The sequence below is a fragment of the Nelumbo lutea genome, chromosome 5, assembly GCF_056320005.1.
Source record: "Nelumbo lutea isolate HS-2025 chromosome 5, American lotus-T2T, whole genome shotgun sequence".
Lineage (NCBI taxonomy): Eukaryota > Viridiplantae > Streptophyta > Magnoliopsida > Proteales > Nelumbonaceae > Nelumbo > Nelumbo lutea.
This window is the reverse complement of record NC_142688.1, coordinates 34,253,915-34,270,760: the sequence shown is the minus strand read 5'-3', so window position 1 is coordinate 34,270,760 and position 16,846 is coordinate 34,253,915. Positions and strand designations below refer to the sequence as shown.

General features: G+C 37.0%; 1 protein-coding gene across 1 annotated transcript in view; it reads left to right on the top strand.

Moving 5' to 3' along the window:
- Positions 1-16,434, top strand: part of LOC148851609 (exocyst complex component SEC5A-like) — a 68,172-nt gene extending 51,738 nt beyond the window's left edge. The window contains exons 12-21 of the mRNA XM_088945535.1: positions 691-817; positions 933-1,143; positions 5,876-5,991; positions 6,090-6,327; positions 7,126-7,222; positions 8,522-8,599; positions 8,710-8,766; positions 14,103-14,252; positions 14,990-15,205; positions 15,940-16,434. Coding sequence (XP_088801661.1) covers positions 691-817; positions 933-1,143; positions 5,876-5,991; positions 6,090-6,327; positions 7,126-7,222; positions 8,522-8,599; positions 8,710-8,766; positions 14,103-14,252; positions 14,990-15,205; positions 15,940-16,161 — 1,512 coding nt within the window. The 3' untranslated portion in view covers positions 16,162-16,434. The remainder of the gene's footprint in view (positions 1-690; positions 818-932; positions 1,144-5,875; positions 5,992-6,089; positions 6,328-7,125; positions 7,223-8,521; positions 8,600-8,709; positions 8,767-14,102; positions 14,253-14,989; positions 15,206-15,939) is intronic.
- Positions 16,435-16,846: the final 412 nt, after the last annotated feature.

The window sequence follows — 16,846 nt, the reverse complement described above, 5'->3', positions numbered from 1 at the left end:
TCTGTATTAATGAGAGGGGGGAACCCTTGAAATAAACATGCACAATGAGTTATCTATACATGATGAACATGAATGTACAAGATGTCCCTTTACTCAACTTACAAAACTATCATGGAGTGCTAATGTAATGGCACATGCAAAATGAGTTATCTATACACGAAAGACATTGTTTTCTTTCCTTGTTGCACAAGGATCTGGCTTCCCCTTTCTATTGCTGATGCCATGGAGTGTCATGTATTGTTAAAGTGCTGGCATTTCTCAAATTTTCATGTCTTCTGGTGTCTTAGTAACTTTGGACAAAACAGCCATAGTATCTTTAAACAAAAGAAAAGGCTTTTTGCATATAATATAATACAAATCATACTTGTATAGAAATTCATCAAAAAAAAAATCATACTTATATAGAAACTTAGCCTTTTAATTTATGCGAACTCTTCCCATTGAGACCTTTATCTCATCAGTCTCAAACCTGATCAATCCATATCATTTTCAATCTGGAATATATTTTTCCTTCTCATCCTTCACCCTTTATGCTAAAGAAGCTTTGGAGTTCTATCTGCTTGGTATTTTTGTACCCTAATGTGTTATTGTTTTCAGTCTGACTGCATCTCTTCTTGTTCCATATATGCTCTGCTTAGAGAATTAGTTTGGGCTAATGAAATTGATTCAAGTATAACTTACTCTGCATAGGTTCATAACACATTCCATGACCTTGAAGAATCAAATATTCTATGCCCATACATGAGTAATGCTGTAAAGGAAATATCTAAAGCATGCCAAGCTTTTGATGGGAAAGAGTCTGCTCCTCCTAGTGCTGGTACTTGTTCGTTCTGTAATTCATTTTCCTCTTGAATTGTTTATCTTGTACTTTGTTGTCTTCTCAGATTGACTCATTTCTTATTCTTGGTTGTATTATTGTTTGAGTGTGGCAGTTACATCTCTGTGTGCACTCCAATTAGAAATCACGAAAATCTACATATTGAGGCTTTGCTCGTGGATGCGAACAACAACAGAAGAGATACTGAAAGATGAATCATGGGTTCCTGTATCAATCCTTGAAAGGAATAAATCTCCATACACCATATCTTTTTCACCTTTAGCATTTCGTACAATGATATCCTCAGCAATGGATCAGATAAATTCGTAAGTTTTTAAGATAACTTTCTTATAAATTTCCATACACCACAACATGCATAATTTCTCTATATTCATTCTGTATCATATTTCAGTTTTGGAGATGTGAATCTTCGTGTTCAGATGATTATGGCCTTCCCTAATTATTTGGTGCTGGCAATTTGGATGTCCACGTATGGCCTTTCATAGTGTGGAATGGGGAAACAAGGTCTGTGTTGCAAATTCCATATGGTTAGAAACCAAGACCCATGTTTACCCAATGAGACTTGGCAGCTCCAGGTCCAGGTCCATTTACACTCTCTCATATTCAAGAGATGAATCTCATTAAGGAGCATCCAGAAAGGGGTTCAAATACCCTAAGCTAGTGGGGTTTTATTTAGGTTTGAGTATCAAATAATGTTTGTGGGAGAACATTGAAGGGCATAGCTCTCTTTTTCTGTATTTTTCAGGGAAGGCATGTCCTTAGGTTGTGCTTGTGGAGTTTTCTTCATTTTTTTTTTTCATTAATAAAGTTTTTGATAAGTTACCATAAAAAAAGAACCTTATTGAACTGAAAGAGTGAAGGCTTTCACAAAACTATCCACCCCTACCCTACTGGACCTTGGTAATGAATCACTCAGAAGTTTGGAGGTTGCCAGCGGGACAGTTGCCATATCAGTTTGATAATATTCTTCCCATGGTCGAGTTTCAGTCAGGGAGCCATCAAGCTAGGAAGTAAGAACCTATATATACGAAACCAGCCTTTAATGTTGTCACATGTGATAACCTCCAAAGATGTTCAAAGTCATTATCCAGTGAGTGCGTTGACCATAATCAAGTGACTAATGCCAGGCACAAATCAACTCTGACTTTGGAGAAAATGTGGAATTAATGTTGTACCCCACACTTCAAACTATTGTGAATAATAATGGAACTAATTGATGGATATCCTTTTTGACTTGTCTTAAGCAAGTTGTTCTTATTTGGTAAACATAGGGATGTTGATGGGTAGGGATGCAAACAGATTGAATCGAATTTGGATAGGGGTATATTTGAATCCGATCTGATAAATCCTATATCTGATTCGATGATCTTACACACACACACTAGCGGGGACCTGTGTGATGCACAAGATTTATCAAGGGAATACGAAATAACCGAAATTTATAACTAAGGATGGAATGCAATGTTGTTTAAAATAATTAAATCTTAATTTTAATAATTTGTTACAAAAATGATTTACTAATTTAGTAATTTGGATTAATTGTATTAATCTTTTTAACAAAAATAATAAATTATTGCTAATTACTTAATAAAATAATTATTTTTTCTATATTATCTATAAGTGTTATATTTTATTTATTTTACTTTATTAATGATTAAATGTTACAATTTTTTGTAAATATCACTTAAATATTTAAAATACTTAAATATTAGTAAATATATAAAGTTAGGCTATAGTCATAATTAAGTTAATCTATAGTTAAATTAATCTAAGCTCGAACTCAAGGTTTAGGACTTTGGATTAGGCTTGGATTGATCCTCATCTAGACCCAACCCACCCAAGTTGCATGCATTGTGACATTCGTAATTGGATTGAACCAAACCGAGTGCAACCTATGCATACATTATTTTTGGGTTTTAACTATTTTTAGATAATATTGAAGCTGAAGGAGATATGAGGAATGAGCTACCCCCATTGTGTAGCCCAATGAGCAAAAAAATAAAAAATAAAAATAAAACATACGAGCCAAATTTTGATAGTGTATTAACAATTTTTAAGGTTGCTTGGCCTAGCTTGGCCCACATCTCAAGTGTAATAATATTTGTCTGGGCCTAGGACATGGACATGCTTGCCTGTGTATTTAGATTTCTTATTTTTATTAGTGTTTATTAAGTTTGATTTTTAAGTTGAATTGAAATGTTATATTAAAACTATCAATTAATTGTTTTGTTAGTAGTTATTATTTTAAGTGGAAGTTTAGTGGATTTTTAAATTGATAATTTTAAAATAATATTTTTATTTTGTTGTTTTATGTTTGATTGTTTAACATCAATCTATTTAGATTATTTGATTTATTAATATTTTACTTTGTTATGTCATATTATTATTCCCACTCTCTCTCTATAATCATGTACAACTTTATTGGTCCAATCAAAATTGGCAATGATTACTTTTTTAGTTTTTTATATTTTTAAAATAAAAAAATAAGAAAAGTTGCTGGACTGGGAGCATGTTATTAAGATACTCCCGGACACAACTTAAAAAAATAATAATAAAGAAGAAAAAAGGCTTTCTTATAAGCCCAGCCAATCCTATTGGTGGGCTGAAACATTTTAGTAAAGAAAGGGGCCTACAGTCTAGTTTAGTGAACAACAGGCCCCAAGTTAATTGGGCTTGTTTGTAATGCAATAAGCATTTAATGGGCTTGCAGTAGAGCTGATTTAATGGAACAACAAGCCCTAAAAGAATAAAGGAGTGCCACTTGTCCTATTCTAACAAGAGAGCTATTTTCCCTCCTTTAACCACTTGAAGGGGGGGGGGACACATGTCATCCTAGGGGAGAGAGTTATTTTCCCTCTTCTAACCACTTTAAGTGGGTGTGGGGGGGATACATGTCGCCCTAGGAAGAAGGATTTATTTTCCCTCCTTTAACCACTTGAAGTGGGTGGGGGGGGGGACGCATCCTAGGGGAGAGAGTTATTTTCCCTCCTCTAACCACTTTAAGTGGGGCAACACATGTCATCCTGGGGGAGAGTTTTCTTCTCCCTCCTTAACCCACTTTAAGTGGGGGGACACTTGTCACCTTAGGAAGGAAGAGTTTTCTTTTCCCTCCTTAATCCATTTTAAGTGGGGTGACACTTGGCACTCTAAGAAGAGAGGAATGGGGAGTTACTTAACCACCTCCCCCCTCTATATAAACCCCTCTCCTACAAGGAGAAGGGGCTAATGCCATTTTATTGGCTAATTCTATTCAGTTGATAGAATTTACATCAACAAGAGACAAACCAAAGGAGAAAGAAGAGAAGGTTGTGGTGTGGAAGAAAAGGGAGAAGAGGAGAAAGAAGAAGGTAGGGATTGCAGTATTCCTCCTCCACCTCTTCATTATGATTCTCCTACAACTTCCTCTATTAGACTTATGTCTTTCCTTATACTCCTTTCACAGTTTCTTTCTTTGTTATTATTTTCCTTTTTTTTTTCCTTCTCCTTGTCTCATTTTAATCATATGTGAGGGAGACAACCATCTATAGCCTTGTTCATGAAACTTGGCTGATTATGGTTTCTCACAACCTATTAACCTATGTGTGAGGGGGAAAACCATCTACAACCTTGTTCATGAAACTTGGTTGATTATGGTTCCTCACACCATGATAATGCACATAACCACAATTTAAAGGCCATTTGTAGCCTTATTGATGAAATATGACTATTTGTGATACCTATTTACTTGTTATGTATAAAAAGTTTGTTTATTATTTGCTTGTGTTTCTCTCAACAAAGAGGGGATATATACCAGGAATTTTTAAAAGGAAAATTCTGTAGAAAAATGTTGCTTAGTTTAGTCTATTCATTTGTACTTCTGAATCAGAATAAAAGGGTTTTCTCTGCTCCTAGCAGAGATGTAATTAAGGGAACATCTACGTGATTTCCTGAATGGGGCTTACCCAAATAACAAAAAAACCTAGTTATTAGTCTAATTGGGTGAATTATGTTATGCGAGGCCCGATCCGATTAGAAAATCCGACAATAGGATTCGGATTCGAATCGGATCAGATTGGATCATGATATGGTCCATTTGCACCCTATCAATGGGTCCCGCACTGACCCGACCCTATTGGGTTAAGTTTGGATCAGACTTTATTGAGTTTTGGGTTGCGTTTGGGTTGAGGTTGACACATGCTAATCTCAAGCCATTGACATTGCAACATTGAACTATTTATATATATAGGCTTGGTTGAATGCAGATGCATTATATATGGGACAGGTTCAAGGTTTAAAGTGTTGGTGTTGGTTGTTCAAACATAGGAAACATGTTAGAAATATCATACAGGTATATTGTAAAAATTATAGACATGCTGGAAACATTGTAAAAATGCAAAAATATAGAATAATATTTTATGAAATGATAAAAGAAGCATAGGCACGCCTTTTTAAATTATTATTTTGTTCCAAATCATTAAATAAAGCTAAGAAACTAAGGTTATTGAAAAAATAATATGCTGTGAAGTTGCCTTGTAAACCTTAAGATCAACTACATGATAGAATGCATTCAAGCAAAATTTAAACTCATGGAACATTCAAATGATTCTAGTAAATTAACCAAATAATCTATTACATAAACAAAAACTAATATTTAACTTTATGTTTTAATACTATCTCTTGCACTTCAGATTGCTACTTCACATTTCTATAATATTTTCACCAAATATGTTATAATACTATCTCTTGCACTCCACATAGTGTTGGTTGTGTTCACTCGTGAGTGTGTTGACTCCAGTCAAATTTCATGTAGCTACCCATGGAAATGGAAACATGTTGTGAAATATTAGGAAATTTATGGACATTTTACATCGTGAACGGGTTGGGTCGAGTTCCTTCTTTGAGGAGCATGGTGTTAACTTTTTCTTTTTTTCGATAAAAGCAGTGTTTAAACTTTACAACATGGAGACCATATATTTTTCTTTATTCAGAACAATGTCTAGTCCTTCAAAGTGGAGTCTTCTTCCCAGATTCAATAATCTTGTTCTTTATCTATTCAAGGATGATAATGAGCCTGAGGAGTGAAGCCACAAAATCAGAGAACATATTTCTGCATCTTCAAGAAATCCAAGAATCTGTTAGACTTGCACTTCTAAACTGTTTCATTGATTTTGCAGGTATAGTTGTTCAATTACCATCACTATTTTTATTGGATCTGCAATTTTTTCTCTTCTAGTGCTAAGATTGTTTATCTTGTGATATACATATTAATCAGGTCAGTTAGAGCAGATTGGAGGTGAACTTACACAGATTAGATCAAGCCAAGAAACTTCACACCTACATAATGGATATTTACATGAACCTGAAGGGAAAGATCAGGGTCTTCAACCTAGCAATATTGCTGGTGATCCACATCAGAAGTTGCTGATAATCTTGAGCAATATTGGATATTGCAAAGATGAACTTTCTTATGAGTTGTACAACAAGTACAAACATATTTGGTTGCAGTCTAGGTGTGTTCTCTTCCCCTTTTTACCTGGTATATGGATGAATGTTTTAGGCCTTACATCTGTTTTAACTATTTCTTATCTGACCATATTTTGCATCTGAAAGGGTGATTGTTCTGCCAACTTTCTGGCATAAATATTTATTTTTTCCTTATTTTGTGAGTTCGGCTTTGGTCAGTGCAATGACTGTTTGAACAGCCTTTACAGCCTTGCATTGGGAATATCTCGTACTTATGTGCTTTATTCATGGGGAGATATTCCCAATGCAAGGTTTCAAGAGGCTGTTTGAACGGTGTGAGCATGGACTTGCACTGACTGAAGCCGGTATCTTATTTTGTTATTTTACTGTATCTACTAATTTGAACACCAAGAAATATTCTTCTCCAGCAAGAACTATTAAAATGTTATTGGCCAACTTGAAAACTGAAGTTGATTGGCTAGACAAATCTTATCTCAGTTCACATCCATGAATGTTTTCTTCTTCAACCCACATCCTTTCTGGCATTTCTTGGATTGTCTTTGTATTCAATGGGTAGTGGTGCTAACTGTCATTATTGTTGGTCTGCATGCTGAAAACTGTTCAACTGGTTAAATATTAAATAAATTAACAAATAAAATTGTGTCTCCTCATCTTTTATTAGGGGTTTTGTATCTCAATATGCTTAAATGGCTAGAATTGTCAGTTAGAGTTGCTTTACACTATAGGAATCATCTTACTCTCTGATAGAGTTCATCAAGCTGTGAAATTCATTCTAAAATTCAATTACCTTTAGCTGCTTACCTGCTGGAAGGGTGTTGTTGCAGGGAGAAGGATGAAGAAGAAGACAGTGATATACAAGATCTAATAATGTCTTTCACTGCACTTGAAGAGAAGGTCCTGGCACAGTACACTTTTGCAAAGGTATGTATTTCAATTGATTGAAGAAATGGTTGTTGGAATTCTTGTTTTGTTTCATTTTATTTATTGTTTTGATAGTAGAATCATTTGGTTATAATATTTTGTTTCATTTTATTTATTGTTCTGTACAATATCTTGAGATGCCTTTTAGTTTAATGAGCCTATTCAGGATATGAAATTTCAGCCATTGCAACAAAATTTTCTATTTGTGGATTTGATTGTGCTGGTATGAACCATTGTGCGACTCTTGTAAACTTAAATATCAATTATGCAGGGACAAGGGTGATTATTACTAATTTGCATTAGGTTTGTTCACATTATAAGCCAAGTTGGGAATTATATAGGCTTGTCATGCGAAGTTAAAAAGGTTATGGGAGAAAATACTATACAATCTGAAACTGCATAGGCTGGGAGCAGTTGCCTTTGTTCTTCTTGCTGAACTTCACCTAGCATTGAGCTGAACTGGATCATGAACTTCTCTGTAGCTAGTAGTATGTAATACCATGAAAAGCAGTTCTAGAAGTTGCAAATTTTCCATTCAATTTGAATTCTCTAAAAATCAGAAAATGTGTCAAACATTACCTGGCTGAAACCGGTTTCATTCTTAGAATTTCTCACAGACTGCTTCATGCTGTGTTGTAAAAGTTTTCGAATGCAACACCATTACAAACTTGGTTTGGAATATGGATTTTGGCAAGATAATTGTTTTACACATTTTGTTGCACTAATATCTAGCTATCTTGGAACTAGGCTTAATGGGGCACATTATCTTTGGAACTCAAAACTTATCTCCGCTGTATATGAATCCCCTTGGCAAGATATATGCTGCATCCTCTACCTTTTTATAATCATGTATTGATAATCTTCTATCCTTTCTTCACTTTTGTGGGGCAGGATGTTTGCGTGGTCATGGACATGATGCATATGTGGAAAAAGAGAAATTGAAGAAACTTTATTTCTTCTTCCATGGTTTCTTTCCCTTTTTCCATGTCTGCATCAGGTGCTTGTGATAGGATCAAACTAACAGTCATACGGTGGTACATTAACCTGACAAAATTTTGCTATAGGATGCTACTCTTGTATCTTTTTGACTGAGAAGTACATTTCAAAATTTTACTTTGACATGAAGTACTAAACAAACAATCAGAACTCCAAATGAACTTTATTTTAGATATGCAGTTATGCTGTGGACCATCCAAATAGTGAGAAATCTGAAGATACTATTTCCACTTTGTTATAGTAAATGTTGATTAAATAATCTTATTGAAGTCTTTATTCTGCTCTCCTCATGCTTTTCATCAGGCAAATATTATCAGGATTGCTGCAGTAAACTATCTACTGAAAGCTGGAGTTCAATGGGGAGGAGCACCTCCTGTCAAAGTATTGAATTAATAGAAACCTTAGTACTTGGCTCTTTTGATCTCTTTCTTCATCTAGAAAATCCTCTCTATAGCACTTCATTCATGAGTCTCATTGAAAGTACCTTGCAGGGTGTGCGAGATGCGGCCATTGAGTTACTGCATACTTTCGTTGCAGTGCATGCAGAGGTATCCACCACATGCTCTTGTTCTCAAACAGCAACTTAATTGGCTTCCTTCATATGTATGCATGCTATGCACTTCAATGTTTATGGATTTTCAGTGAAGCTGTTACCATGATGTCTGAAAGCTGCTGGTTAATGGATTTTCATTTTAGTGCCTATGCAATAGCAAATATTTATTCTTGTCTAAGAGATGGTTCAAGACTGCTTTTTTGGAATCATAAAATTGGTCATTTTATTGATTATATTACAAGCTGTAAAACCATATTCATAAAATTTCCATGTATGGTACGGAAGCTTAGTAAAAAATGCATTCCATATTCTTGCCCAAATTCTGGGTTAGACTGGTTATAACTATTATTGTCAAAAATGCATTCCAAGCATTCTGGGCAAGTATTGCCCAGATATTCTGAATAATGGTGCTCACATTTGGTTTTTAGGTGGTATTTTTAGGCTCTTAGGCACAAGTCTTCTGAATGACTTGTTATTGATTCGATCTGCACTGGTTTCAGTCTTAGAATGAGAAAGAAAAAGAATAGGAGCAAGAGAAGGAATGAAGAGTTAAGAGAGAAAACCCTTGGTTTGATCTAGAGAGGATTCAAAACTACTCTCTCTAATCGGCCAGGTTATATTTATATGTTTCTAATGTAAGTTACAATGACAGTTATGCTCCTAATTAAGGATGGGACAGAACACTTAAAGTGAAACATAAAAGACATAACACTACTCAATTAAAGTGAGACAAAATGACCAAACTACCCTTTGACAGCTGACTCTAATACACCATTTCTAGGCTTAAAAAACACCATTTTTTGCAAAAGCAAATGAGCCTATAATGCTTTGTGCGTATTGTGCAAAATCATATCATTCACATATTCAGTACAAATGTTGTTCATAACTTAGATCTTTGTGAAACTGAATTTTGATGAGAGCAGTCGTGGTAATCCAGGTCCCTCAGGTATAGGAGGGGTATTGAGAGATTCAGAAGGTAAACTTATAGCTTTATTCTATGGCCCTGTGGGTTTGGGTAATTTTCTCAAAGCAGAGTTGCTCGCAGCAATGCAAGGGGTGCAGATTGCCAATGAATTACATTTAGCAAATGTGGTGATAGAAGGGTGATTCAAAAGTGGTGGTGAGGTGGCTAAAGGATCCAGGCTCTATAATCTGGTGCTACAACAATGAAACAGAGAAGTTTAAGTGGCTTACTAGGAACATGAATCTCAGAATACAATGGGTAAGGAGATCTGAAAATGGCAGATGTTGGCTAAGCAAGGGGTGAATAGGGATTTGTTGTTTTGGGCTCCTTTCTAACTTTTTTTTTTTTTTTTTCTGTTTATAAAGAGGTATCTCGTGCCTCTCTAAGGGATGCTTGTAAAATTTTATCTTAAAGTTTAATAAATTATCTTATTCATAAAAAAAAAAAATGTTCATAACTTGATAAATTTGGAGAGATATTCTAAGAATTCTCAATATGAAGGTAGCAAAGATCTTTTTTTGGGGTTGTTCATGATAATTATTTCTTATATTTACTGAATAAGTCTAAATGTGTTTTGTAGTTTGAAAGTCGTAATTTTTTGTGGGTGATTAATAATTCTTGCTTTGTATTTGCTCTGGACTATATCTAATTCAGGTTCATCAGCTAGCTAACAAATATATTATGCATTACTTGGAATTTGAAGAGGTTAAACAATTATTTGGTGGGTTTTATCCGGGACACTTCTTTGGCATGGCTGGATCAGTAAGACCGTGCCATGACCGGTAGGATGCAACTATAGTTATGCCTGGTACTGAGCCAGGGCTGATCCATTTATATGAGATATGACCGAATATAGAGGTAGACCTAGTGGTGGTAAAAGCAACGGTCATGCACAACACCCAGTAAACAAGTACACATTATATGGATAACATACTCAGCCAGGTTCATACACATGATAAGATACTGTTGAAGGATAAGTTTTTCTTTATGTGCAGTATTTTGAGTAGTAGTAATGGTTAATTAGAGGTTGATATTATAAATGCTATAGAGGCACACACTTCATGCTTTTTTAATAGATAACAGAACCATTTTATTAAAAAGAAGACAGATATGTACAACAGATGAGTAGCCCACTACCAGAAGTATCTCCTTATTTATGCCCTGTCTGGCTAGGGAAACAGCTTGCCCATTTTCTGATCTCTGAATCCAGGTGAATCTTGTTTTCAAATCTCTTTGAAAGATGCCTGAGTTCCCTCACCACTTGTCTGAAACACCATGAACTGAGCCTGTTTGATTGTAACCATCTTATGACAGTCCTTGAATCACCTTTAATGTGGAGTTTTGTAATGTTGAGGGACCTGCTGCCATACATTAAAGTCTTCAGTTCTATAATGTTCAAATCTCTTGATGCATATACTCCATACTTTTTTGGTCCTCTTACAAATGTTCCTTTCTTATTGTTTTTTGGGCACATTTCTTAAACTACCCCTACTGTTTAGCTAATTGACTAACTGTACCCTTACTGTTTAATTATTGTCTTGCAGCACCCCTACTGTTTATGACAATTGACTAGCTCTATCCTGCCGTTAGCATCCATTAATGTTCCGTCAAAATCCGTACACACGTGACACCATGTGACGTATAGATTTTTTAAAATCCAATGTTACCCTTCATCCCTCTCCCTCTCTATTCTTCTTCACAGTCCCTCTCCCGGTGGCAGCTACAGCGAACCACTCCCCAATGGAAGTCGGCAGCACAACCATTCCACTCCTCGTCTTTCACTGTGCGCGGTTGAGCCGAAGAACTGTTGCAATGTTCCTCTGCCAATTTTGTCAAGAAAACACCTGGAATCTGAAGAAAACCTCTTCAGACATGAAAGACGAGGAGCTTGAGGACATGATGACCAGTCTCTCACTGATCTTCTGGTGGGACCTCCTCGTCGGTGAGAGATATAGTATCAAGGTTGCCATCCGGGTTGTTGTCTTTCTCTTTCTGCAAGAAAACCCAACTTCCCCAAAACTTACCTTGTAACCCAATCTCTGATCTTCTGGTTCACAAAACCATTAATCAGTATCAATGGCACAACTCCTACTCAATTCCTAATATCCAGTTAAGACCATCAAGGGCCTTCTCCTGATAGAAGATCCTCAAACTCCCAAGTCCTAGCCATGGCCACACTATTACCCATTGGTGGTTTCCTACTCACCCCTGCAGGACTAACCCTAACCGGCATGATCATTGGTCTCTTGGTGGTGACACCACTCTTCGTAATTTTCAGCCTGGTGTTGGTCCCTGCAACTATCACCATCGGTTTAGCAGTGATGTGGCTCCTCGCGGCGGGTGCCTTGAGGCTGGCAGCGTTATTGTCTATGTCTTGGTTGCTGAATTACTTGTGTGGGACGGGAGGGACAATGACTGAGAATTTGGATTATGTGAAGCAGTGCATGCATGATGCAGCAGGATACATGGGTCAGAAGACATGGTAGAGGACAACCGGAATACTGTCACTTGCATCATTACCGGCTGACTCACGGGATTCTTTTCCGTTATGATTTAACAACAATAGCAATTGTCAGAAACAATAGGGGTAGTTTAAGACAATAGTTAAGCAGTAGGGCTATGTTTGGTTTGAAGGAAAACGTAGGGAAAGGTAGGGAAAGCCATACAAGGTTTGTAAAGGTTTTTCTACCTTTCCTTTCCTTTCCCTACTTTTTCCTTCAAATCAAACACAGTGTAAGGGTAGAGTTAGTCAATTCGCTAAACAGTAGGGGTAGTTTAAGAAATTTGCCCTTGTTTTTTTCTTCTATTCTCATTTTCTGCACTTTCTCAGTAATAATTCTACACATAAGTGATTAGAAATTAAACAGGTATTAGTATCAAGGTCCTGGCGATATTCAACTAGTGAAACTCATGCATACTTAGGATCGGCAAGCTACATGGCATTTTGAAGAAACTGATAACTTATACTTGAATTGTCTTTAAGGATTTAGGAAATCTAATTTAAGGTTAGGTTTTCAAGAGTTCTTGATTCTAAAAATCAAGAAAACCATTGATGACTTCTTCCTGTACTTCTGTATTGGTTTTCAGGCATTCCTAGGAGTATTTTGGCACTACGTATCTGTGTGTGTGTTGGGGTGGGGGGTGGGGGTGGGGGTGGGGGTTCAGTTTGGAGAAGATTTGGGGCTTCTGGAAGAAGTGCCCACTTTCCACCAGTTTCTCTTATCCCTGCTATGGTAAATCTGCCTACCAATATCATCTTGACTTTTTTATTTTTTTGAGAAAATTTAACCAGGATTCATTAAAGGAAGAAGAGGCACATGAGAAGATGTACAGAGCAGGGGAAGAACCCCTACAAATTACAAAGGAGGAAGCTTGTTGCTATACAAATGCTTCAAATACACACCACATTTGGCTAAGCCATCTGCTGTATGATTGTGTTCCCTAGGAATCCAAACTACTTTTACATTTAAACAGTCCAAAGAGTCCCTAGCCTCTGCCAAATAGTGACTCAATCTCCAAGGTCCCCCCTCTTTGTCTCTTAACCATTTTATAGTATTTGCCGAATCACCTGCAGTGATTAAATTCTGGATTCCCAAATTTTTATTATTCTGATTCTGAGCAGCCATCACTTCAGCCTTCGTGGAATCAGCCAAATCAATTGGACCGCTGAAGCTCCAACAAATGTTGCCCCTTTCATCCCTTACTATGCCTCCAATACCAGCTAAGCCAGGGTTACCTAAGGCACTTCCATTGAAGTTTAGGGTCATCACTCCTTCACTGATGGGGTGGGGATGTCTCAAGGATGTTTGATGGAGGTGAGGGAGAAACAGAAAGGGGTAAGCATCTCTATTGAGATGATTGAACAGATCTGAGTTCATCATCCAGAGGTAAAGGTAAGTAATGTCTGAAATCAACTCCTCCAGGGGCCTGAATTTGTTGTCAAAGAGACGTTTGTTTCTTTCATCCCAAACTCCCCAATAGTTCTTTACTATGTCTTGTTGCCTACAGTATTCTATTGTCCTCATTTTCTGTTCTTGGGATGGGTAGATCGGAAAAAGACCTAACCTATGGCATATTCTTGAACAAAGTTGCCTCTCTCAGAATCAAATGTCCATTCTCATGCTTCTCATCTCAAGATTTTAGCATTGCACCAAGTCATGGCCCCTATTTCCTTTAGGTGAAGCAATTTTCTTGTCTCTTATGTTTCAAAATATCTAGTCTTCATGTTTCTAATTATCATATTTGTTGTTGATATCTTTAATGTCTGGATAATGTAAGAATCTAGGGACTCGGACAAGGATAGTAAATAGTTTGCCAATGTTGCCTTGAAAATTGCAGTTATGGCATAAAATTATTACATGCTGCAGGTTTTTGCTGGTGCTAAGCCCTTGCTGGACAAGACACTAGGCATTCTTATAGAAGGTCTGGTAGATACTTTTCTCAACCTTTTCCATGAGAATGATACGAAAGATCTGAAGTTATTGGATGCAAATGGTTTCTGTCAGCTTATGCTTGAGGTGAGCAGTCCTAAGAATTGAATTGTTCATTTTCCTGGGAACACACTTTAGTGGAACTGCTGAATGTTCTAAAACTTAACATGCAACATTGTTCACGTGCACCCTGTTCTTCCCCACCCCTAATTCATCTGTGACAAAAAAAAATGCAACATTTTTTGGAGTCACAAAAGTAACAGTCTCCAATGTCTGGCATTTATGCATTTGGTTATCTAAAAGCGTGCAACATTATTTGGAATCACAAAAGTAACAAATGATCTCTTTCTCTTACTCTCACAACCAGCAAAGAAATATTTTTTAATTATTTGAAACATCATGACATTGACAAGATTTTGATATTACACTTTTGACAAAAGACAAAAAAAAAGCAAACAATCATATGATCCATCAGAATTTTCCTTTTAGTTTGAAATTTTTTGGAAATAATTGAGGTTGTAGATTGAAGGTGGGCCTTGGCACAATGGTTGGGTTGCTCCATTGTGACCTGGGCAACCAAGGTTCAAATCTTGGAAACAGCCTCTCAGTATGTGCAGGCATAAGGCTGTGTACATCTGTCCCTCCCCAGACCCTGCATTGGCAGGAGTCTCATGCACCGGGCTGCCCTTTTAATTGAGTGTGTAGATTCTGAGAAAATTGAAGCTCCTATTTTCTAGCTAAATGGCATGAAATAGATTATGACTATTTGTTAGGCCTGTCTATTTGCCTTGACACTTAATTATGCACGTACATATGTTCTGCAGCTTGAGTATTTCGAGACCATATTGAATCCATATTTCACAGCCGATGCACGTGAATCTCTGAAATCTTTACAAGGGGTGTTACTGGAGAAGGCCTCTGAAAGTGGGACCGAGTCAACTGAGGTTCCAGGACATCACCGTCGGCCAACTCGTGGGAGTGAGGAAGCACTTGTAGATGATCGACAGCAAGGAATGTCTGTATCTCCAGATGACCTAATTGTAAGGAGTTACCTCATGTATTCCCTTATTGTGGATGCTTTAAACGTTGGTGAATGCTCACATCAACATAGATGGATTGGAAACAGTCCCTTGTTATCTTTTAGGTGTAACACATGCAACGCGTACATGGGAGACTTAGTACATCCACCATTTAGAGGGTTGCATCTTCAAAAGCTTATAATCCTCAATTGGTCCAATCTTAAGAGTTCTCTTTCTCTATTTTGCTTTATAGACTGCTTTTGTTGGGTTATTGGAACTTGTAAATGGTTAGGATTAGGATATTTAATTGGAATCCAGATTTCCTCCTAACAAAATGGTCCTTACACCTATCTCATAGCACTTCAGCTGTGCATTGGGAACATCTCCCCATGAAACATAAAAATATGGAGGCGTTCCCAGTGTGCGGCTGCAACGTGCTGTGAGGAAATCCGAACCCATTTGATTGGTTTACTCTTGTCATAGGGGGAGATCACATCTGCGCCCCACAAACGCCCCAAATCTCAGCGTGCATTGGGAACATCTGCCACTGGCAACATTGGGAGATGTTTCCAATTCACGGTTGGGATATGCTATGGGGCGCCCTGTGAATTCTCATAGGGGGTTTTCTTGGTGTGACCCGTCACTTGGCGGATGCCCCTTTGACGTTTTCCAAAGTATATGGACCAAGTAGCATGAATATGTTATGTTCTTTTTCAGTGTGTTGTATTAAAGTGATTCCGTTTTTTGTTCCGTAGGCTTTTGCACAGCAGTGTAGCTCTGAATTTCTTCAAGCGGAGCTAGAGAGGACTCGCATCAACACAGCATGTTTTGTGGATTCAATTCCATTGGACTCGGTTCCAGAACCTGCCAAAATTGCTTATGCCTCACCTAGAGGACCAGTGGATTCTCCCAGCAGAAACTACAGAGGAAGACAATCTGTTGGATCCCCAAGTTTCTCACGCCATAGGCGTAGATGACCTGGTAAATTACGTTTTTGTTCTGTTTCTCATGTTTTTTAATGTAATTTGTGTGTTGTAATCATTGTTAATTTTGTTATTTTTTTTTGTCATTTTTGTATTCTTTCTCTGCGTTGGTTTGCAATTGGCCTGTGATATCAAATGGATAGAAGAGCATAGTTTTGGGGATCCATCTTCCAATATCAAAGCTTGTGGTTATCTAGTGATTGTACTGTTATATCAAAAGGAAATAATCATGACAATTTTTTGAATAAAGTCGAAAAGATTCATATACTACAAGGTCTACAGGTTGAACAAAAAGAAATTTACACTCCTATTGCAGTTTTCTGTGCGGAACAGGGATGGGAACATCACAGCTTAGTATCTAGTAAAGAAAAAGTACTCTTCAGAACAAAGAAGCTAATAATCAATATGAATATTAAAGAAAAGAAAATAGTGTCCCCTATGCGTGGGTCCATGGCGGTCCAACATTGCCAAATAGCTTTTTCAGGGAAATCCAGCCCTCCTATAATCTGTGTCATCCATAATAATTTCTCTATCAAAGTTTTGCAAAAGCGGAAGCCACCTATTTGGCTATTTCCGTTTAATCCATTTCTGAGAGAAACTTCTCCTGTAAAATGTCCTAGACCATCATGGCCTTAACTGTTTTCCTCCCTCCAACTTTCAAGCTTCTAAGATGGAACAA